Source organism: Gigantopelta aegis, chromosome 14, assembly GCF_016097555.1.
Source record: "Gigantopelta aegis isolate Gae_Host chromosome 14, Gae_host_genome, whole genome shotgun sequence".
NCBI classification, from domain to species: Eukaryota; Metazoa; Mollusca; class Gastropoda; order Neomphalida; family Peltospiridae; genus Gigantopelta; species Gigantopelta aegis.
Window position 1 is genome coordinate 41,767,401 of NC_054712.1, and position 23,969 is coordinate 41,791,369.

At 39.1% G+C, this 23,969-nt stretch overlaps 2 protein-coding genes across 2 annotated transcripts; both read left to right on the top strand.

The window, feature by feature from the left end:
* The first annotated feature begins 2 nt into the window (after positions 1–2).
* On the top strand, positions 3–13,988 carry LOC121388997. The gene is made up of 5 exons (XM_041520585.1): positions 3–101; positions 3,776–5,640; positions 6,479–6,562; positions 7,845–8,071; positions 12,443–13,988. Exons 2-5 carry the CDS (start codon positions 3,793–3,795, stop codon positions 13,308–13,310), a joined length of 3,027 nt encoding a protein of 1,008 aa, XP_041376519.1. The 5' UTR covers positions 3–101; positions 3,776–3,792; the 3' UTR covers positions 13,311–13,988.
* A 3,198-nt stretch (positions 13,989–17,186) lies between these two features.
* On the top strand, positions 17,187–23,082 carry LOC121388584. The gene is made up of 3 exons (XM_041519980.1): positions 17,187–17,322; positions 20,207–20,834; positions 20,941–23,082. The coding sequence occupies exons 2-3, from the start codon at positions 20,234–20,236 to the stop codon at positions 21,483–21,485; spliced, it is 1,146 nt and encodes a 381-aa protein (XP_041375914.1). The 5' UTR covers positions 17,187–17,322; positions 20,207–20,233; the 3' UTR covers positions 21,486–23,082.
* The last annotated feature ends 887 nt before the right edge of the window (positions 23,083–23,969 follow it).

Sequence of the window (23,969 nt, forward strand, 5' to 3'; positions counted from 1 at the left end):
GTTAACCTCATCTCTGTTTTGGGTAGTTTTACATAAATGCAGTAATTTTCTACAAAAATTACACACTCTCGAGTTTTTACTCATCATTGTACAAAGTGCAGGTAATTATGTTATTAGTATCTGTTTCTGTTGCTTGAAACACGAACCGTCTGACACACTCAGTTTTGTTTAAACATCCCGTATCCAAATTTGGTACGAGGATATTTATTAAAGTTAACACCCCTTAACATTTCAAAAGCAATAACTTGAATAAGGCCTATGTCGAAACATGTTATGTCACTAAATACTAGTATTAATAATTGCAGCTTGGGTGTGGTGTAGAATTAAAAACATTATGTCTGAAAGTGTTTAACTAGTCAACTTCCGCCATGTTGATGATCAATGTCAATTATTATATGGAAGTTAAAGGTTCATACACAAAATTGTTTCACTATCATAAACAAATCTAACAAAACCCAGAAACAAACAAAATGAAAAAAACAAAAACCCGCACAAAACCAACCCTACTACACCACTTTAAAAAAAAGAAAAAAAAAGTCTGCAAGTTGATAGATCTACAACCTACATGTATATGAGCCTAATCGTCAATGATAAAAAAAATACAATTGGTCCATAGTTTAGTGTTCATTTGAAGCATCTGTTTAATTATATATCTAAATATTGGTATATTTTAGAACTGACTGCTTGTTTCAAGTGAAACTGTTCACCCTATGCAGTGGCGGATCTAGAAAATAATAAGAGGGGGTGGTTGGATTGGAATGAAGTGAACCGGCGGGGGTTGAGCCATGGTGAAGGTTCCGGGAGCAAAGTCTTCGGAAGTTTCGGCATTGTGGACATTTTAGAGCCTGATGTCACTGATTTCTGAGGATCTAATTCCTAATTAATAATTCCATAAAGTTGATAAATTTGTTGCCGTTTTCCTGATTCACAACAAAATATATCGAAAACAATTTAATTTTGTCCTTATCGATGTAAGACATACTCGGTTCAATTGTAGGCCTACACCTGATTGACAACAGGGCGATGCATAGTATTTTCGCTAACGGAATGGCTTTATTTGCATCTTCCTGAAGAAAACTTTGAAGTAACGGTACATGTTTAGAATGAACATAAAAAAAAATTGCCCTGGAAGGGAGGGGGTGGCTAGCCACCCAATTCACCCCCCTGGATCCGCCACTGCTATGATACTCCGACCTTTCCCCAGGATATTTTTAAAGCACTTACATTCCAGTGCCAGCTTGGTTGTCTATGACAATTAGTAATCAACTGTTGTTAAATGAAAGGGTGTCGAGGGCCCTTCACCTAATGAGGTATGAAGGACATGTTTCACCTGTTAGAAGTGTGAATGCCTGTGTACTGTCAAGTTTTAAAAGTTGTTACAACCAACAGTTAATTGTCACATATAGCCAATTAAAGCATAGAGGTAATTGATTTAAGGCACTTACATGATGCCAAAGCGCTTTCTTACACACCTAAGGCGTAGTGGCCCCCTACGCCATATGGTTCTGGGGAAACCCCTGATACTTGTATACAAAATCTTCACCAAATAGCTGGCTCCAGTCAGTTCTCAAAGTGGAGATGTAATTCAAACAAAAGATCCACGACTGGTATATCAAAGGTTGTGGTATGTGCTATCCTGTCTGGGATGGTGCATATAAAAGATCCCTTGCTACTAATGGAAAAATGTAGCAGGTTTCCTCTCTAAGACTGTCAAAATTACCCAATCTAATTAAAATTAGCTCCACTGATTAAATACTATTACCTGTGGATCAAACAGCACCCCATTGGAGCTCATGTCCAGTTGACCTTTCATTCGACCAATCAAAACCTTACTTGCAAAATCATGTCAGTGATTTGAAAAGAATTTGAAAACATTCGGGATTATGCCGAGGGTATACGAAATGATTCGGATGAATTACGAAGCATGCCGGAAACTAATTTCAATATAAAATTTGATATAAAATTTGTTTGAAGACGAAAACCCCACAAAACATGATGGTATAGCCCTAAAATTTGTTTATACTAGTATACAATCCAGAGTTTATTACTGCACTTTTCCCCCTGTTTTTTTAATGTTGAAATAGACCAACAAGTTCGCCTATTGTATAAATAGTCTCATCCGATATTTTTAGAATTTGTATGCTCCCGAATAACGCTATAAAAGGCGAAGTGAAATTGGTTGATATTTAAATTGTTATTTATAGATGAAATGTCACCTGGACATGGGAGTCCATGCAATGCTGTTAGATCTACTGGTAGACCAGTAGAGCTAATTTTAATCAGATTGAAAATTACCAAATGTATGAAATCCAATAGCAGATTAATAAATCAAGGTAACTCTAGTGGTGTCGTTAAACAAAATAAACTTCTTCAAACAAAAGCTCCGATACCATGCGCTGAGTTCCATTAATTGTTAAGCTGTTCGTCACCTTTATTTGATTACTCATTAATGTATAAACATTGTTCCTACATTACCTGTAGGAGGACTGCCACTCCTAAAACATACTCCTTGCACGAGAGAACTCACTGAGTATTTAAACAGTTACTGCACTTATGCAGGGCTAGCTCTGGCACTCGCCAAATTCGCCAATTGCGAATGTTAAAAATAATTGGCGAATTTTATTTTAATTTGGCGAATAAATTTTATGTAATAATTGTTATTTTATTAGAAAATAACTGTGTTTTTGCCATTTTTGAAGTTTAAATAGATGATTTGGCGAATTGTTCTGCTCACCCAGAGCTTGTTCTGCTTATGAACCACTGTCTTAACAGTGATGGTATCATGTAGCATACCATAGCCTGATCTTTACATGTATTACTATTTAAAATGTTGTTTGTAGACACACCAATGTTTGACTATTTACTATGCCAGTTTGTCATAGCAGACAGCAGGACTTTGTTAACCATGTTAAACAAGCCAGTGATGAAACTTGGGTAGATCCAGAAACATTCCTGGAAAGGTGCAACTCCTAACATAAAAACACACCACATGTTGCTCTGTCAGAGTAAAGTGTCAGCAACATATTAATTAGCTTGTCTGGCAGAGTTACATGTATCATAATTGTTAACATTGTCTTCATCCCACCAGTGATATTGCTTCTGGTGTTCTAGTGGGGTTTGTTTTGTTTGGGGTTTTTTTTTTGTGTTGTCAGGGCTTCTAGATTATCAGGTCTTCTAGAATTGTCATAAAAATCCACTAGCCATGGGATCAGTGATTTAAAAAAATTACTAGCCTTGATTAAAATTTCACTAGTCCTACTTCAATTAAATACAATTTTACTAACAGGAATAATTGGATATGTCACCTAAAGAAGGAGATAGAGCTTAAAAACACTTAGATTTGAGGGGAGGAAGGAGCAGGATATTCACCTTTACAAAACAAGACTTAAATGCAGCATTTGACACACAAAAATAACTAGCCATCGGGCATGGCAGTAGTAGTTATTTACTAGCCCAACATTGAATATCACTAGCCATGGGAGTTGGGCTACCATAATCTAGAAGCCCATAATTTATGGTAGCCCCACTCCCATGGCTAGTGATATTCAATGTTGGGCTAGTAAATAACTACCATTGTGAATTACTTTTTTGATCAAATGCTGCATCTTTAGGTGGATTTTTGTAACAATTCTAGCTAGAAGCCCTGGTTGTTGTTTCTTTTTTCTTTTCTTTTCTGAATGAATTTGTTAGCTTCTAACAGAGAAATATTCTTATTAAATCAGTACAGTATTTTTAATTTTGATCCAAAAAAAATATAATTAATTTTTTTTCTTAGATTTCAAAAAGTTAACAATGGCAGAAGGAGGTGATATGGATCTGTCCAGTTTCATGGAGGTTGTTACGACATACAAGTGCAAGTTTTGTGCATATGTCTGCTCACAGCCACAAATGATGAGCAACCATGTGAAGACATCTCACATTCATCTGAAGCCCAACAACACCACCATGTCTGTCGATAAAAGAACAACCCAGTGTGTTCAGATGGTAGAAAGCTGTAGCAATCAGGCAGATGACAAACAATTAGTGAATATAAAAACCGAGACAAACAGCGAAGAAATACAGAGTGAATGGTTTAGAGGGGACAGCACAGTTGTTTCTATTGATGGGCATGATGCTTCAAAGTGGGAAAAGTGTGAGAATATTAAGACAGAAGTTCAGGAGTGCTGTGATGAATTTCAGAGTGAGGATTATGTAACACAGATTTGCAGCGATACATTAAAATCTGCTTCCACACATGACAAAACTGAGATGAAAACTTTGTGTGCAACAGACTCATTGAACCATGTTGTTCCATCTCAAAATTTGTGTACAACAGACTCATTGAACCATGCTGTTCAATCTCAAGACAAGCAGACTGATGCAGCCATGAATCCAACAGTCATCATTTGTATGACCTTGCCCTCTGATCAAGACTGCTGCACAGATGGTGTGATTTCAAATGTGGAAAAGAGTCTTGAATCAGACAGAGATTTGCTGTTATTAAATGCTGGTCGTTCACAAGATTCAGCTGTTTCAGATGCAGGTTCATGCAATAGAACTGATACCAATCCCATTCTCCTGGGACCTGAATTGAACCAGTCTTCCAAGAAACAGGAGGAAAGGACTATCCACACTAGTGCTAAATCAGAATTTGTTGCAGATCAGACTGCCTCTTCTTTAGCCAGTGCTCCAAGGAACAGGCATGTGCTGGTCTCATCTGGGCAAGATCTTCAACAAACATCAGCAGATTTAACCCACACAGTTACAGTTGCAGCACCTACCTATAGTTTACATGGAGCTTCAGCAAACACCTTTGTTTCTAGTCCAGAGTCTACATCGGTTGCTAGAAACTCTCAGATGGGTGTCACATGTGCATCAAAGACATCAGTGGCTTGCCCTGAACCATCACAAGCTATCAGCGATCCTCATGGTGGCACGGCACATGTAGAAAGTATACAGGAATCAGAAACATATCCTGCTCTCAGGAGTGAAGAGGACATCATAATAAAAGAACTCTTTCTGTGCGGACTGTGCAGCCAGACGTTCTGCAGCATAGAGGCAGTTGGTGACCACATGAGGAGCTCACATCCTGAAGCTGTGGGACTCTTAAACAGAAACACCACAGGAAATCTGCCAAATTCTGCCTCTAACCAAGGACAGGAGATAGCTACAAGGAAGAAGAAACCTGGCCGTAAGAAGAAGTCCGAGATGATTCGCCTGGAAGCGGAGAGGAAAGAGGAGACGGAGGATGAAGACTGGCAGCCGGGACGGGACCTTGGAGTCCGCCACGACGGTCGCAAGCGGAGGAAAACGCGACCACCACGAGCTCTCAAGAAAGACTACTACATAGAGACGGAGAAGAAAGTGTCCCCATCGGGCAAGAAGCGGCGCAATCGGTATTCCATCGTGGACAGCCACTTCATCAAGTGTCAGGTGTTCGGCTGCCAGGCGAGGTTCATGTTCCGAGAGTCGCTGGAGTATCACCTGCGGTGCCACGACGACTGCGGCTACCTGACGTGTCCCGAGTGTCGGCAGGAGTTCAGGATGTGGTCCGTGCTCAAGCTGCACCTGTGGAAGGACCACCGTGTCGACCTCGACCTGTTTCAGTGTGACGAGTGTCAGTACAAGGTGGACACGGTGCGCAAACTCAACATTCATAAGGTTAGTGTAACAAGTTGGAATAATTCCTTATAATATATCCATCTGAATATATGTGTCCGTCTAACTACATGTATCAGTCTTTATGTCCGTCTGTCTGTCTGTCTCTCTCTCTGTGTGTGTCTCTCTCTCTGTCTCTGTGTGTCTCTGTGTGTGTGTGTGTCTCTCTCTCTCTCTCTCTCTCTCTCTCTCTCTCTCTCTCTCTCTCTCTCTCTCTCTCTCTCTCTCTCTCTCTCACACACACACAAACACTTTTACTGCCTATATTACAGGATTATCTTTTATTATTCAGAGTGGAGGTTTGTTTTTGTTTAAAGACACCGCTAGAGCATATATATTTATTTTAATAATTTATCATCAGCTATTGGATGTCAAACACATGGTAACTGTGACATATAGTCGTAGAAAGGAAACTGCATGTGTCTCACTGTCTCTCTCTGTGTCCGTCTGTCTCTGTCTGTCTCTCTCTCTCTCTCTCTCTCTCTCTCTCTCTCTCTCTCTCTCGCACATTGATTTATTAATCATCAGCTATTGTATGTCAAACATTTGGTAATTTTGTCATATAGTCTTAGAGAGGAAACGCATTATATATTTTCATTAGTAGTAAGGGATCTTTTATGTGTACCACAGACAGAATAGCACATACCATGGCCTTTGTTATAGTTACCGGTTGTGGTGGTGCACTGGCTGGAACAAGAAATAGCCCAATGGGCCAACCGATGGATTTTAAAAATTAATTGTTATTCCTGTCTTCCCTTATACTCCAAACAGCCGTAATATAAACTGTGCTGTTCAGCATGATGTTAAACACACAGTCATGTATTGCTTGGCTTTTTGTCAGGAGATCCACAGCGACAGTCGGCCGTACACCTGTGATATCTGTGGGAAAGGTTTCAAGCAGTTCAGTCAGATGAAGAACCACCAGGTGAGAACATAAATGTTAACGACCAGGTGAGATCATACACAGGTAATATAAAGGTTCTGGTGGTGGTGGCTGTTGATGATACAGTGAGATCATACACAGGTAATATAAAGGTTCTGGTGGTGGTGGCTATTGATGACCAGGTGAGATCATACACAGGTAATATAAAGGTTCTGGGGGTGGGAGCTATTAATAACCAGGTGAGATCATACACAGGTAATATAAAGGTTATGGGGGTGGGGCCTATTAATGACCAGGTGAGATAATACACAGGTAATATACAGGTTCGGGTGGGGGGGGGGGGGTATTGATGACCAGGTGAGATCATACAAGGTGATATAAAGGTTCTGGGGGTGGGGCCTATTAATGACCAGGTGAGATCATACACATGTGATATAAAGGTTTTGGGGGTGGGGACTCTTAATGACCAGGTGAGAACATTCACAGGTGATATAAATGTTCTGGGGGTGGGGACTCTTAATGACCAGGTGAGATTGTACACAGGTAATGTAAAGGTTATGGGGGTTGGGGCTATTAATAACAAGGTGAGATCATTCACAGATAAAATAAAGGTTATGGGGGTGGGGACTCTTAATGACAAGGTGAGAACATTCACAGGTGATATAAAGGTTCTGGGGGTGGGGACTCTTAATGACCAGGTGAGATCGTACACAGGTAATATAAAGGTTATGAGGGTTGGGGCTATTAATAACAAGGTGAGATCATTCACAGGTAAAATAAAGGTTATGGGGGTGGGTGCTATTAATAACCAGGTGAGATTATACACAGGTAATATAAAGGTTATGGGGGTGGGGCATATTAAAGACCAGGTGAAATCATACACAGGTAATATAAAGGTTCTGGGGGTTGGGGCTATTAATAACAAGGTGAGATCATGCAGGTAAAATAAAGGTTATGGGGGTGGGGGATATTAATGACCAGGTGAGATGATACACAGGTAATATAAAGGTTATGAGGGTGGGGGCTCTTAATGACCAACTAAGAATATTTGTAGGTAACATAACAGTTCTGGGGGTGGGGGCTGTTAATTGTCAGAACATACATAGGTAACATAGCAGTTCCTCTCTACACTCACATGGAATGTATCAGGGGAGTATAACATAATGTTTTATGTATATTTTACATGAAATTTCTTGTGACTGCTTGTCTAGTACACATTTCAAACGAGTGATCAACAGCTCACCTTGTTGTTGCTTGTGACGAAGACCGTTAGACTGATATGGATGTTTGCTATGTTACTGAACTGTGTTTATCCTAACTGCAGGTGATCCACGAGGGTCGTGACCCGAAGAGCTCGAGCAGCTGGTACGGGGTGAAGCAGTGTAAGACGTGCGAGCGGTGGTACGCCAACAAGAAGTCGCTCCAGAAACACGTGGAGGCCGTCCACCACAAGGTGCGGCCATTCACCTGCCCCTTCTGTGAGCACACCGCCGCCAGGAAGGCCATGATACAACTCCACATCAGAACTCACACCGGGGAGAAACCCTTCACGTAAGATAACTTTATATCATACACATCAGAACACACACTGGGGAGAAACCCTTCACGTAAGATAACTTTATATCATACACATCAGAACACACACACGGGAGAGAAACCCTTCATGTAAGATAACTCTATATCATACACATCAGAACACACACACGGGAGAGAAACCCTTCACGTAAGATAACTCTATATCATACACATCAGAACACACACACACCGGGGAGAAACCATTCACGTAAGATAACTCTATATCATACTAACACACACACCGGGGAAAAACCCTTCACGTAACATAACTCTATATCATACTAACACACACATCGGGGAGAAACCATTCATGTAAGATAACTCTATATCATACTAACACACACACCGGGGAGAAACCCTTCACGTAAGATAACTCTATATCATACTAACACACACACCGGGGAAAAACCCTTCACGTAACATAACTCTATATCATACTAACACACACACCGGGGAGAAACCATTCATGTAAGATAACTCTATATCATACTAACACACACACTGGGGAGAAACCATTCATGTAAGATAACTCTATATCATACTAACACACACACCGGGGAAAAACCCTTCACGTAACATAACTCTATATCATACTAACACACACACCGGGGAGAAACCCTTCATGTAAGATAACTCTATATCATACTAACACACACACCGGGGAGAAACCCTTCATGTAAGATAACTCTATATCATACTAACACACACACCGGGGAGAAACCATTCATGTAAGATAACTCTATATCATATTAACACACACACCGGGGAGAAACCATTCATGTAAGATAACTCTATATCATATTAACACACACACCGGGGAGAAACCCTTCATGTAAGATAACTCTATATCATATTAACACACACACCGGGGAGAAACCCTTCACATGAGATAACTCTATATCATACTAACACACACACCGGGGAGAAACCCTTCATGTAAGATAACTCTATATCATACTAACACACACACCGGGGAGAAACCCTTCACATGAGATAACTCTATATCATACTAACACACACACTGGAGAGAAACCCTTCATGTAAGATAACTCTATATCATACTAACACACACACCGGGGAGAAACCCTTCACATGAGATAACTCTATATCATACTAACACACACACTGGAGAGAAACCCTTCACATGAGATAACTCTATATCATACTAACACACACACTGGAGAGAAACCCTTCACATGAGATAACTTTATATCATACTAACACACACACCGGGGAGAAACCCTTCACGTAACATAACTATATCATACACATCAGAACACACACACCAGGGAGAAACCATTCATGTAAGATAACTCTATATCATACACATCAGAACACACACACCAGGGAGAAACCATTCATGTAAGATAACTCTATATCATACACATCAGAACTCACATGGGAGAGAAACCCTTCACATAAGATAACTATTTCATACACATCAGAACTCACACACGGGAGAGAAACAATTCACATAAGATAACTCTATATCATACACATCAGAACACACACACCAGGGAGAAACCATTCACGTAAGATAACTCTATATCACACATGTCAGAACTCACACACCGGGGAGAAACCATTCACATAAGATAACTGTATATCATACACATCAGAACACACACACCAGGGAGAAACCATTCATGTAAGATAACTCTATATCATACACATCAGAACTCACATGGGAGAGAAACCCTTCACATAAGATAACTCTATTTCATACACATCAGAACTCACACACGGGAGAGAAACAATTCACATAAGATAACTCTATATCATACACATCAGAACACACACACCAGGGAGAAACCATTCACGTAAGATAACTCTATATCACGCATGTCAGAACTCACACACCGGGGAGAAACCATTCACATAAGATAACTGTATATCATACACATCAGAACACACACCGGGGAGAAACCATTGACGTAAGATAACTTTATATCATACACATCAGAACACACACACGGGAGAGAAACAATTCACATAAGATAACTCTATATCATACACATCAGAACACACACACGGGAGAGAAACAATTCACGTAAGATAACTCTATATCATACACATTAGAACTCGCACACCGGGGAGAAACCCTTCACGTAAGATAACTCTATATCATACTAACACACACACCGGGGAGAAACAATTGACATAAGATAACTCTATATCACGCATGTCAGAACTCGCACTCCGGGGAGAAACCATTCACGTAAAATAACTCTATATCACACATGTCAGAACTGACACACTGGGGAGAAACCATTGACGTAAGATAACTTTATATCATACACATCAGAACACACACACGGGAGAGAAACAATTCACATAAGATAACTCTATATCATACACATCAGAACACACACACGGGAGAGAAACAACTCACGTAAGATAACTCTATATCATACACATCAGAACTCGCACACCGGGGAGAAACCCTTCACGTAAGATAACTCTATATCATACTAACACACACACCGGGGAGAAACCATTGACATAAGATAACTCTATATCATGCATGTCAGAACTCGCACTCCGGGGAGAAACCATTCACGTAAAATAACTCTATATCATGTCAGAACTGACACACTGGGGAGAAACCATTCACGTAAGATAACTCTATATCATACACATCAGAACACACACACTGGGGAGAAACCATTCACATAAGATAACTCTATATCATACACATCAGAACACACACACACCAGGGAGAAACCATTCACGTAACATAACTCTATATCATACACACCAGAATTCACACCAGGGAGAAACCATTCATGTAAGATAACTCTATATCATACACATCAGAACACACACACCGGAGAGAAACTCTTCACATAAGATAACTCTATATCATACACATCAGAACACGCACACCAGGGAGAAACCCTTCACATAAGATAACTCTATATCATACACACCAGGGAGAAACCCTTCACATAAGATAACTCTATATCATACTAACACACACACCGGAGAGAAACCATTCACATAAGATAACTCTATATCATACACACCAGAACTCACACCAGGGAGAAACCATTCATGTAAGATAACTCTATATCATACACATCAGAACACACACACCGGAGAGAAACCCTTCACATAAGATAACTCTATATCATACACATCAGAACACGCACACCAGGGAGAAACCATTCACATAAGATAACTCTATATCATACACATCAGAAAACACACACCCCGGGGAGAAACCATTCACGTAAGATAACTCTATATCACGCATGTCAGAACTCACACACCAGGGAGAGAAACCATTCACATAAGATAACTCTATATCATACACATCAGAACACACACCGGGGAGAAACCATTGACGTAAGATAACTCTATATCATACACATCAGAACACACACCGGGGAGAAACCATTGACATAAGATAACTCTATATCACGCATGTCAGAACTCACACTCCGGGGAGAAACCATTCACGTAAAATAACTCTATATCATACACATCAGAACACACACACACACACCGGGGAGAAACCCTTCACGTAAGATAACTATATATTACACATGTCAGAACTCACACACTGGGGAGAAACTCTTCACGTAAGATAATTCTATATTACACATGTCAGAACTCACACACTGGGGAGAAACTCTTCACGAAAGATAACTCTATATCAAGCATGTCAGAACTCACACACTGGGGAGAAACCGTTCACGTAAGATAAATTTATATCATACACATCAGAACACACACACGGGAGAGAAATAATTCACATAAGATAACTCTATATGATATATCATACACATCAGAACACACACACCGGGGAGAAACCCTTCACGTAAGATAACTTTATATCATACACATCAGAACACACACACGGGAGAGAAACCCTTCACATAAGATAACTCTATATCATACACATCAGAACACACACACACACCGGGGAGAAACCCTTCACGTAAGATAACTATATATTACACATGTCAGAACTCACACACTGGGGAGAAACTCTTCACGTAAGATAACTCTATATTACACATGTCAGAACTCACACACTGGGGAGAAACTCTTCACGAAAGATAACTCTATATCATGCATGTCAGAACTCACACACTGGGGAGAAACCCTTCACGTAAGATAACTATATCATACACATCAGAACTCACATGTGCTATCCTGTCTGTGGGATGGTGGATATAAAAGATCCTTTGCTACTGATAGAAAAATTTAGCAGGTTTCCACTCTAAGACTACACTTCAAAATTTACCAAGTGTTTGACATCCAATAGCTGATGATTAATACATGTATATGCTCTAGTTGTGTTGTTAAACAAAAGAACCAAATTTTACCTTTGTTCTGCAGGTGCAATGTGTGCCAGTACTCGACGGGGGACCACAACTCGATGCGAAAGCACCGCATGCGTCACACAGGCCAGCGCCAGTACAAGTGTAAGTACTGCTCATACTCGTGCATCCAGGCGATCTCGCTCAAGTCTCACCTGCGCACCAAACACCCGGGCAGGGAGGGCGTCTACCTGTGTGGCTCGTGCAGCTTCAAGACCGTCAACAAGATCCACTACGACAACCACCTGGCCGACCACCGGAACGGGCTCGTCCAGGCGTCAACCGTCACAGCTACACACGAGGAGAAACCCAAACGGACCCGCGTCATCCAGCAGAGGGCGGGGAATTCGTTGAAATCGGAGCCAGTGATACAGGTTGAGAATTTGTTGAAACCGGAACAGGTGATACAGGTTGGGAGTTGTGCAGTGAAACCAGATCCGGTTCAGGTTGAGATGCAGATGCAGACCATGGACTCGGGCGAGGCTCAGATCAGCGTCGAAGATCTCGCCAGACTCACAAACTGCGCCGGGTTACTCTCAGGGGAGGTAACTGCGGTTCAGCTGATCTACTCTGCGCTGAGCGCCATCTCTCAGAACTCACAGACAGACGGGACGCAGACCACGCAGCTGGCCGGCGGGATAGAGACGGTAATCCGGTCGGAGTCTGGTGGTCCAGGGGTGACAACTCACACCATTACGTTCAGAGTGCCGGCCAAAGGGATTTCCAGTCACGTTCAGGCTGAGCAGGTTATTTACGCAGAGCCAGTGGAGGTTGTGGATGGTGGAAATATGGACGAGCAGACAACTCTGCAGATAGATCTAGATGCGGTGACTGTGACAAGTGTAGATGGAGAAACTAATGTTGACTTGTCTAATACAGGGAACTAAAGTCTGTGAGGAGTGTAGATGGAGAAGCTAATGTTGACTCGTCTAATATAGGGAACTGGAGTCTGTGAGGAGTGTAGATGGAGAAACTAAGGTTGACTCGTCTAATACAGGGAACTAAAGTCTGTGAGGAGTGTAGATGGAGAAACTAATGTTGACTCGTCTAATACAGGGAAGTAAAGTCTGATAGCACATTGTTAACAATTATGATAAATTACTCTCCTACCTTTAATTACAGTTAGATTGTACACACATTTTGTCCAGATAGAAATCGTGAAAAAACATGTCACCTACATGTATATCGACTTTGCCTTAGATCTACCAATTTGCTTTTTTTTATGGAATACTCTTCAAGAGGGGTTGATTCTTCCAAACTATCCGACGTCATAATGATTGCTTTATACCTTTAAAATGCAAAATGGCAGCCAACAAAAAGTTGCATTATTTTTGTACTAGGAGATTTCAGCGAAGTCGATATAGGCCACATCGTTACAATATAGTATGTGAAAGCTGTGTTATTGTAATGGTTTTTCCACTATTTGTGTCTGGATATAATGGTGAACAAATCTAGCAGTAATTACAGATCTGAGAGTAATTTATAGTAGTTGTTAACAATGTGGTTCTGACTTTAGATCCAATGATCTTTGGTTTTGTACAATAAATACGTACATCTCCGAGTAATCGGGAGTTTTTTAGTATTTCTTTTACAACGCTGCACCTGGAGTACAGGATTATTATTTAAGCATTTTATGCTAACATGAGTGCAGACACCAGGTCCGTAGCTAGCGATGCCGCCCCCCCCCCCCCCCCCCGAAAAAATCCAGAAAAAAACTGAAACTTAAAAAAAATTCTCTTCTTAACCATTTAAGGAGTTTTAGACTATTAACTACTCAGTTGTGTGCCCCCCCCCCCCCCCCCCCACCTCCCCACCTCAAACAAAAAATCCCAGCTACGGCCATGGACCCAATTTCACAAAACATCGTAAGCCTATTTTTGCACATAAATGTCAATCAACGACTAAACCCCAATTCCTATTACTATTATAGTTTACAAATATAGTTATAAGAACACATATTTCATTTTCTTTTGTCTTTAAAATACTCCAGCTTCCGTAATGATGTAATTTTCTGCGTAAAATTGATGCCAAACAAGTGTAAACGCACGATCGGTATAACTGCTAGTAGCAGACGTAAACTTACTATGTTTAGTGACATGGGGCCCTGGATACCACTCCCTTTGAGGCTCTCTCCCATCTGTGACGGTTTCTGGAATATCCCTAAAGTCTAGTATGTACTGCCAGACGACGGGGAAGACGAGGGATATAACTCGATAGCAGAGTGCCCTTCTGGCACCACCGTACCAATTGTCGTTACTTGGAACAGCTTAATATAGTCCGGTTACGGAAATATTTCCTTAGTTAAAAAAAAAAAAAAAACACCCACAAAGTTCTGAAATACCTGTTGAAATCTTTATTTGAGGATTACAAATACACAAGTAGATTGACCCCTGTACTATTTAAATAATAAGTAGGTTGACGTCTGTAATATTCAAATAACCAGAAAGGTTGACGTCTGTTGATATTTAAATAATCAGTTGGTTTGAAGTGTACTGCCACTTGTGTTACAGCAACACGAGGTGCTGCTCTGGCATGAAGGTGGCTTATGTCAAAATTAAGCACCGTCCATTCCCCCTGTAAGTTTAACGCTAGACCATACACCTAAAACATATTAGTAACTCTTGGAGATCCCCCCCCCCCCATAAAAACAAGTCCTGCAATGGGTGTAATATAATGTTAATGTATTGTTAGTAGCAAAGAATCTTATTTGTACCTTCTCACAGACAGGATAGCACATACCAAGTCATTTGATATACCAAACGTGGTGCACTAACTGGAACAGGAAATAGCCCAAGGAGCTCACCAAGGATATCGATCCTAGAGCAAACACGCATCGGGTGAGCGCTTTACCACTGGGCTGGTCCGTCACTCTTCGCCATTTTTTTTTTTTTTTTTTTTTTTAAGAAGTAATTTTAAAACGTGTTACGTAACGCTGTTCAGTACACTCATTCCCCCCTCCCACTGTAAAGCTACATAACATTTGGATCTACACCTACTCACCCCTTGAACGTTAATATTTGAATGGCCTCTAACTGAACATTTTCGAGGTGGACCTATGTTGATTTGTTTTTGCATCTTACATCCTTGTAGTTCTCCCCTTACAGCCTTGTAGTTCTCCCCTTATTACATCCTTGTAGTTCTCCCCTTCTTACAGCCTTGTAGTTCTCCCCTTCTTACAGCCTTGTAGTTCTCCCCTTCTTACAGCCTTGTAGATCTCCCATTCTTACATCCTTGTAGTTCTCCCTTCTTACAGCCTTGGAGTTCTCCCATTCTTACATACTTGTAGTTCAGCCTTGTAGTTCTTCCATTCTTACAGACTTAGAGTTCTTCCATTCTTACAGCCTTGTAGTTCTCCCATTCTTACAGCCTTGTAGTTCTTCCATTCTTACAGCCTTGTAGTTCTTCCATTTTTACAGCCTTGGAGTTCTCCCATTCTTACAGCCTTGTAGTTCTTCCATTCTTACAGCCTTATAGTTCTTCCATTCTTACAGCCTTGGAGTTCTCCCATTCTCACAGCCTTGGAGTTCTCCCATTCTTACAGCCTTGTAGTTCTCCCATTCTTACAGCTTTGTAGTTCTCCCATTCTTACAGCCTTGCAGTTCTCCCATTCGTACATTCTTTGTCAGACCAGTAGTGGTGTGTATTTACCGCATTGTGAGCGGACATCTTACTTGAGATGATCTGCGCAATTCCATTACCGTCAAATTGAGAAGGAAAAAAAAAAAAAAAATATATATATATATATATATATATATATATATATATATATATTTCTACCTTTTCAGTTCAAGACTGTCACCACGTTGCGATTGATACGTGAAGTATCCCTCAATGGAAGTGGGGACAAACAAAACGTACATATCAAATTCAGAAGGTGGGGGGGAGGGGGTAGTTGGTATCACAATCGATATTAATATCATTCAATGATGTCAATTACGATGTCAGATTCACAAATCACAAAAATTATTATTATTAAAATTATTATTTATATTATTATTAAAATTTTGATTATAATAAAAATTAAATATTACTATTAAAATTATATTATTATTATTAAAATATTATTATTATTAAAATTAATTTATTATTATTATTAAGATTATTATTATTACTAAAATTAATTTATTATTAATAGAATTATTATAATTATATTGTTATTATTATATTATTATCATTATCATTATGATAATAATATTAATGATAATAATAATTTTAATGATAAAAATAGTAATAAAATAATAACAATATAATAATAATCATTTTGATGATAATGATTTTAATAATAATAAATAATTTTAATAATATTTTTTATAAATAGTTTTAATTTTATTAAATAATTATAGTATTGATAATAATATTAATAATAATTTTAATAAATAAAATTATTATTATTATTAAACTTATAAAACTCCACCTGGATCCGCCACTGATAATTAGAGGGAGGGTAAAGTCCCTTCTCGCAACTGCATCCACAAAAATAAATATATACTGTTTAATATAATAGGATCACGTGGCGGCATAAACTGCGTTCTTTTGTATTACTATATATGGGCATAGGTAGCCTATATAATAAATAAATAAATATATATATATATATATATTTATTTATTTATTAAATAGGCTACCTATATATATATATTTATTTATTTATTAAATAGGCTACCTATGCCCATATATAGTAATACAAAAGAACGCAGTTTACGCCGCCACGTGATCCTCAGCCGGATTTCCCGTATTTGACCTTCAGTCAGATCAACACAATAGTTAACGTCTATTTATAGTCACCTGGTATTTTCCGACATTTGTGTTTATCTTCCTCCATACGAAAGACTGTTTTTAAATTTGTCCCAGTTAAAGTATATCTTGTGTGTGTTCTACTGGGAATTAATACGACAAAAGGTAGGTGTTACTTTAAACGAGAATTTATTCTTTTCTAGATGCTTTTCTTGATGTGTATGTGTGTGTGTGTGTGTGTGTCTCTGTGTCTCTGTCTGTCTCTCTCTATCTCTGTGTGTGTGTGTATCTGTCTCTCTCTCTCTCTCTCTCTCTCACACACACACAGAGGGAAAGAGAGAGAGACAGATACACACACACACAGAGATAGAGAGAGACAGACAGAGACACAGAGACACACACACACACACATACACACACACACACACACACACACACTCACCTCTCAGTGATATAGATGGTAACCCCATTTTCAAACTACTAAATCCGTTCATGTCTTTAATAGTTTCGAAAAAACAAAAACATGTTAACTACCAAATAATCATGGTTTAATAATGTGCTGAGATGTTGTTAATGCTAGCCAAACCAACAACGTGGCAAATCGGTTTTCACTTTACCGCATGATCGATATGAAAATTATATTTCTCGGGGAAAATCCGTTTCCACGAAATTACTAGTGACCCAAGTCACGCAGACACGTGGCGAAATGACTAATAACAGGTATGTTTGTAACGCTGACTTTCCTTAACAATACATACGGACAAATACTAAACGGTGATATAACCATTTCGAAAATGGCCACACCATGGGTGTCAAAAGAATTTTTGAAAGTGTTTCATTTTCGTAATGAATTAGTAGAATTTATGAATGGTCAGTGGGTTTTGGGGTTGTTGTTTTTTTGGGTGTTTTTTTTTTTGATTGGGGGGGGGGGGGGGGGTTGGGTTGTTGTTTTTTGTTAGGGGGGGGTTGTTTGGGTTTTTTGGGTTTTTTTTAATTAATAAATGTTTTTACAAAATTTATTTCTTTATTTTAAGAACTAGACAAAGCGAAAACTGGAAAAGGCATTAAAATATTCCGTTTACTGCTCAAAAATTGTATGAACGTGTAATGTTAATCGAGTGTTCAAACGGATCTGTTTCCTCTAGTTACACCGCAAGATCGGTGTCTAAAGCATATGTGCCAGGCAAAATATGTTTCCCTGAAATTACGTGTAACCTAAGCCCAGTAAACACGTGGCGAAATTACTAACACGTACGTTTTTAACGCTGACGTTTCATACGAATATATTCTTACAAATACTAAACGATGATATAATCATTTCGAAAATAATCATCATGCGTGTTATAAGGCTTCTTTTAAAAAAAAACCCCAACAACAACAAAAAAACGTGATTAATTTTACTGATGAATTAGTAGTTTATGAATGGCCGGTGCTTTTTTGTTTTATTTATTTATTTATTTTACTTATTTTTTCAGTTTGATGGTCTCTAACTACAACTATTATTATCTATATTAATTGACAAGACCATGATATAAGAATTTTGTTTGTCGCACAATAGTTGAATAGTCTATTGAGTTTAGGGAGCAGGAACTTGTATCTATAGGTCTATTTACCTTTTGTGTGACCTTTTTTCTTTTGTCAGAAAATAGCAGCATATTTTATTTTATTTTTTTAAATGGCAAAACAGGCTTATTTTACGATATTAATATAATTATTGGACAATATGGTCGTAAATGGGTCTATTATTTCTACCAGAGTAAAATCTTTTGCTTCTTATATTAGAAAATAATGCACCGTCGTAAATAGATCTATTTATAATCTTAACTTTTTTCTTTCTTATTTATTAATTTTTTCTTCTTTTGACAGAAAATAATAGGATCTTTCTTTAAAAAGCATGCTACTAGTGGCGCATTCTATAAACCCAACAACACTAGTAAATAGTTTCTGTTTTTGTTTCTTTCTTTTACTGGAGAGTGAGAGTATCACCTAACAACAATATGTGACTAGGGGCACATTCTATAACAACATTAGTTAATAGCTTCTGTTTTTCTTTCTTTCTTTTACTAGAAAGTGAGAATGTCATCTAACAACAATATACCACTAGGGGCACATTCTATAACAACACTAGTAAATAGCTACTAGAAAGGAAGCAGACCATCTAACAACAATACACGACTAGGACAACATTCTAGTAAATAGCTTCTGCTTTTCTTCCTTTTACTAGAGAGAGAGTGAGAGTGTCATCTAACAATATGCCACTAGGGGCACATTCTATAACAATACTAGTAAATAGCTTCTGTTTTTCTTCCTTTTACTAGAGAGAGAGTGAGAGAGTTATCTAACAATATGCCACTAGGGGCACATTCTATAACAACAATAATAACTCGCTTCTGGGTTTTTTGGGTTTTTTACTAGAGAGTCATCTAACAACAATATGCCACTAGGGGCACATTCTATAACAATACTAGTAAATAGCTTCTGTTTTTTTCTTTTCTTTTTTACTAGAGAGTCATCTAACAACAATATGCCACTAGGGGCACATTCTATAACAATACTAGTAAATAGCTTCTGTTTTTCTTTTCTTTTTTACTAGAGAGTCATCTGACAACAATATGCCACTAGGGGCACATTCTATAACAATACTAGTAAATAGCTTCTGTTTTTCTTTTCTTTTTTACTAGAGAGTCATCTGACAACAATATACCACTAGGGGCACATTCTATAACAACACTAGTACATAGCTTCTGTTTTTCTTTTCTTTTTTACTAGAGTCATCTAACAACAATATACCACTAGGGGCACATTCTATAACAATACTAGTAACTAGCTTCTGTGTTTCTTTCATTTACGAGAGAGCGAGCAGACCATCTAACAATAATATACGACTAGGACAACATTCTATAAACCCAACGACACTAGTAAATAGCTTCTGTTTTTCTTTCTTTCTTTTACTAGAAAGTGAGAGTGTCATCTAACAACAATATACCACGTTTGGCACATTCTATAACAACACTAGTAAATAGCTTCTGTTTGTTTGTTTTTTTACTAGAGAGAGTGAAAGTCATCTAACAACAATATGCCACTGGGGGCATCAGACGTGGGTGATTCTTCAGATCTGGATGCAGAAACGAAGGAGTCTGAAGTGGATTTCAATGCTGAAACGGTGGATACGGGCGAACATGGAATTATAGAGGGCGCCACCGCCGAAACTCCCCACCAGATTGTTCTGAGGTACGCCCAGAACACAGACAAGACATTAGCGGATCATTTCCCCAAAGGGAAGATCACAAAAGAAATAAACAAAGAGATCATTCTAGAGCGTAGTAGAACCGCTGATGTTCTTCTGAACAGCGAGACATTCGGACGACAACACGCAGCACTGGCATGTCGCGAGCAACAGAACGGCGATCTCAGTTTAATAGTTAGGAACAGAAGCAAGAAGAAGAAGATATTTGTTGTCAGCGGCGACGGCAAAAGGACTGTCACTCCTGGCAGCGAATCAGAGTTGGTTAGCAAAGACACGATCCAGATGGAGAAGTTAACGTTTGTTGTGGAGATCCAGGAAGGAGACGTCGAGGCCAAATCGTTTGAGTTTCAGATGAAGTGCCACGATGAACCAGCTCTCTCCGAATCGTCTGGGCAAAATATTCAACACCGCATCCACGGAAACACGCCAGGTAATTCTGATGTTATGTACCAGCAACATGTGAGATTTAATGAATTGCCTTCGGCGTATGCGGCACCAACGATTTCAATGATGACTCCTCCTAACTGTCTTTTCAGGACCCTTTATGAATCATCCCTGCTTCGTTCCTCCTTGTGGTCTTGGAAACCCAGGAATCCCGGGTCAGATTGTCAACGCTCCTGTTCAATCGGCGGCGCCCTACGGCTACCATCAGCACGCTGAGTCATACTCTAGAGCGCCCCAAGCTTCCGTGGGGCACACCTACAAGGGAAGCATCATGTCGCAGCCGACCACAGACGACATCACTCCTGGTTTCCTCCCAAGTCCTCCTCAAGGTAATTTCTTCCAACAAGGCGCTGCAGGTGCTTCTCAGATGCCACGTCTTACATATGTCTTCTCTGCTGCACGCCAGCTAGGCCAACCACTGACAAGTAATTTTGTTACCGGTCATGCCGTGGAAGAAAACAGCCAATGCCAAGGCCACCAAGGTCAACGCCAGAGCAACCCAGGTCATGGTCTGCCAGGAATGGGCGCCGTCATCCCGGAAGGACAAGGAGGCGCCAACCCGGAAATAGGTTACCCGGATTACTATGCGAACGCAAATTCGATATCACTGGGTGGAGTGAACGAACGTATGCAATAAGCAAAATTTAATGTCTGTATCCATGTACTGTTAAAGCGGCAGTCTCGTTTTCCCATCCCATAGCATAATTATTTTCGTAATGCAACTGCAAAACAACTCCAGCTGTTCCAGACTTGTATACTTGCTATAAAGGCATTGTTGCCAGTGGCGGATCCAGAATTTTGGGGTAAAAAAGGTTCTGAAAAGGGCAATTTGTGGTTGCCGAAGGCAAATGACCGGAGGTCCCATAAGGAGCTACATTTTTAATGGGGTTGGGCGGCATGATTCTTGGGGAAATCTTGAAATAAAAATGCCCAGAGACTGTTGTCAGAGGAAATGAGTGTTGTTACTGTGGATAATGAATGCAAAACAAAGTCATTAACAAGGGCACATCAAGCGGGCTGGGTGGGTGACACGCGACAATTGTGGCCCTCTTCTGGATCCGCTAGTGGTTACAGGTAACTAATGAGAAGGTAACTCGTGGTTTGGCCGTCCATGGCTAGTTGAAACATGTTTATTTCACACAGATTATGGACTGCGTCTAAAGGATATCACTTACTTGCTTGTCACGGAAGATAAAGAATGTGGATAATAAAATTAACATATTCCTGAGATTGCCGCTTTAAGATAACATGACAAAATTGCATTTAATTGACTGTAATGTCGTTTCCGTTTAGGGTCCCTTATTAGGGTTATTGATATTTACATTACGCCAAAACCTTGCCACCATGCCTCTTATAAGCAAAAACTTTGTACTGAGTCAAGTGCAGCAGACTGTGTTCTATATAAACATTGTACGTTGGTAAGATAGTCATTATATTTTGATGTTTGTATTATATTACTGTCTCCTCTCTTCCTCCCACTCTCTCCGTCTCTTTCTCTCTCCCTCCCTCCCCCACTCTCCCTTCCGCCCTCTATCTGTCTCTCACGTTCTCTTTCTCTGCCTTTATAACTCTTTCACTTCCTCTTTCCTCCTCACTCTCTTCGTATCTGTCTGTCTGTCTGTTTCTATATCTGTCTGTCTGTCTCTCTGTGTATATATATATAATTTCCTTCAGAGTCAAGTATTATTTATGGTGAGTGCATTCTTGTGTTTTTTATTTTTGTATACTTTGCACTTGTTTGTCTCAAGTGCCCTCAATACCAAAATAGCTTTACTAGTATTATGTTATGGTTAATCTTGTGTATTCTAAATTAAGGAATTGGATCTGAATCAAGGTTTTACTTAGCATTTATTTATGTTTATTTTTCATTTCATTATTTGCTTATTTATGCTTGTTAAATATTTTATTTTTTTGCGTCTCTCACACTATCTCCCTCGTCTCCTTGTCTGTGTGTGTGTGTGTGTCTCTCTCTCTCTCTCTCTCTCTCTCTCTCTCTCTCTCTCTCTCTCTCTCTCTCTCTCTCTCTCTCTCTCTCTCTCTCTGTATATATATATATATTGTTTGTTTGTTTGTTTGTATTTATAAACCAATATTATATTCAATAAAACTCAGTACAATAATTGTTTTATCCCACGTGTTCAACTCCGATTGTTTTTCTACGTTTTCCTCCATAAATATAAAAGCTTTATACATACATTTTATGTGTTTATCTAAATAAACGTTTGGCTTGCTGAGTTTGTGTTTGTTGACAATATACACAGGTATGTATGTGATTTTCTCGGATGTTTGTGATTGTCTAGGATATGAGATTTTCTCGGATGTGCGTAATTGTCACAGGAGATGTTGACCCCGTAGTCGCCTGCATTAATATGATAATATCGGCAGTGTATGTAGCGGTTAAACCATCAACCTTGATGCTGGTAATGGAATAATCGTTTTCGATATCCTCAAAATATAGGGTTTTCTTTCACAATTGCACCTACACATTTTCCATTTTTTATACGCTAACGTCTCTGTACATAACATATAAAGGGTCCCCGAATACAGATGTTAGGTTTTTTCCCACTCTATGGCGATTATTTTGCTTAGAATGTGTGTTATATTTAGGGTTTTCGGGGTCACTGAGGAGGATGCCATAGTTAAGACACCTAATAGCCGATGTATTTTTCGTGCTGAGGTATCGTTAAACATTGGTTCATTCACTCTGAGGACGGTTTCGTGGTGGAAAACCACGTTAGAAAACCCGTGATAGAGGCATATAATTCAATACGGTGGACACAAATAGGCCTAAAGTATATATTTCAAACAACATGTAGTTTTTATATTATCAGGGTCCCTAAATACATTTCTGGAGTCTAAAATATATGTTTTTGTTATATAACATTTAGTGAAATATCTTAAAATATCAGTGAAATAAAAGTGTTATCAAGTCACTCACCTTTTAGAGTGAAAATTTCGCTATTTCACTCTAAAATGTGTTATCGTCACTGTAGAAAGTGATATCTTCACTGTAACAAGGCCAGAACTGTTTTGCTGCTGGTATTTTAAAAATAAAGGTAAATTGCCAAAAACTATATAATAAATAGAACATTTCACGGTTTCTTTTTTTTTTTGTCAAATA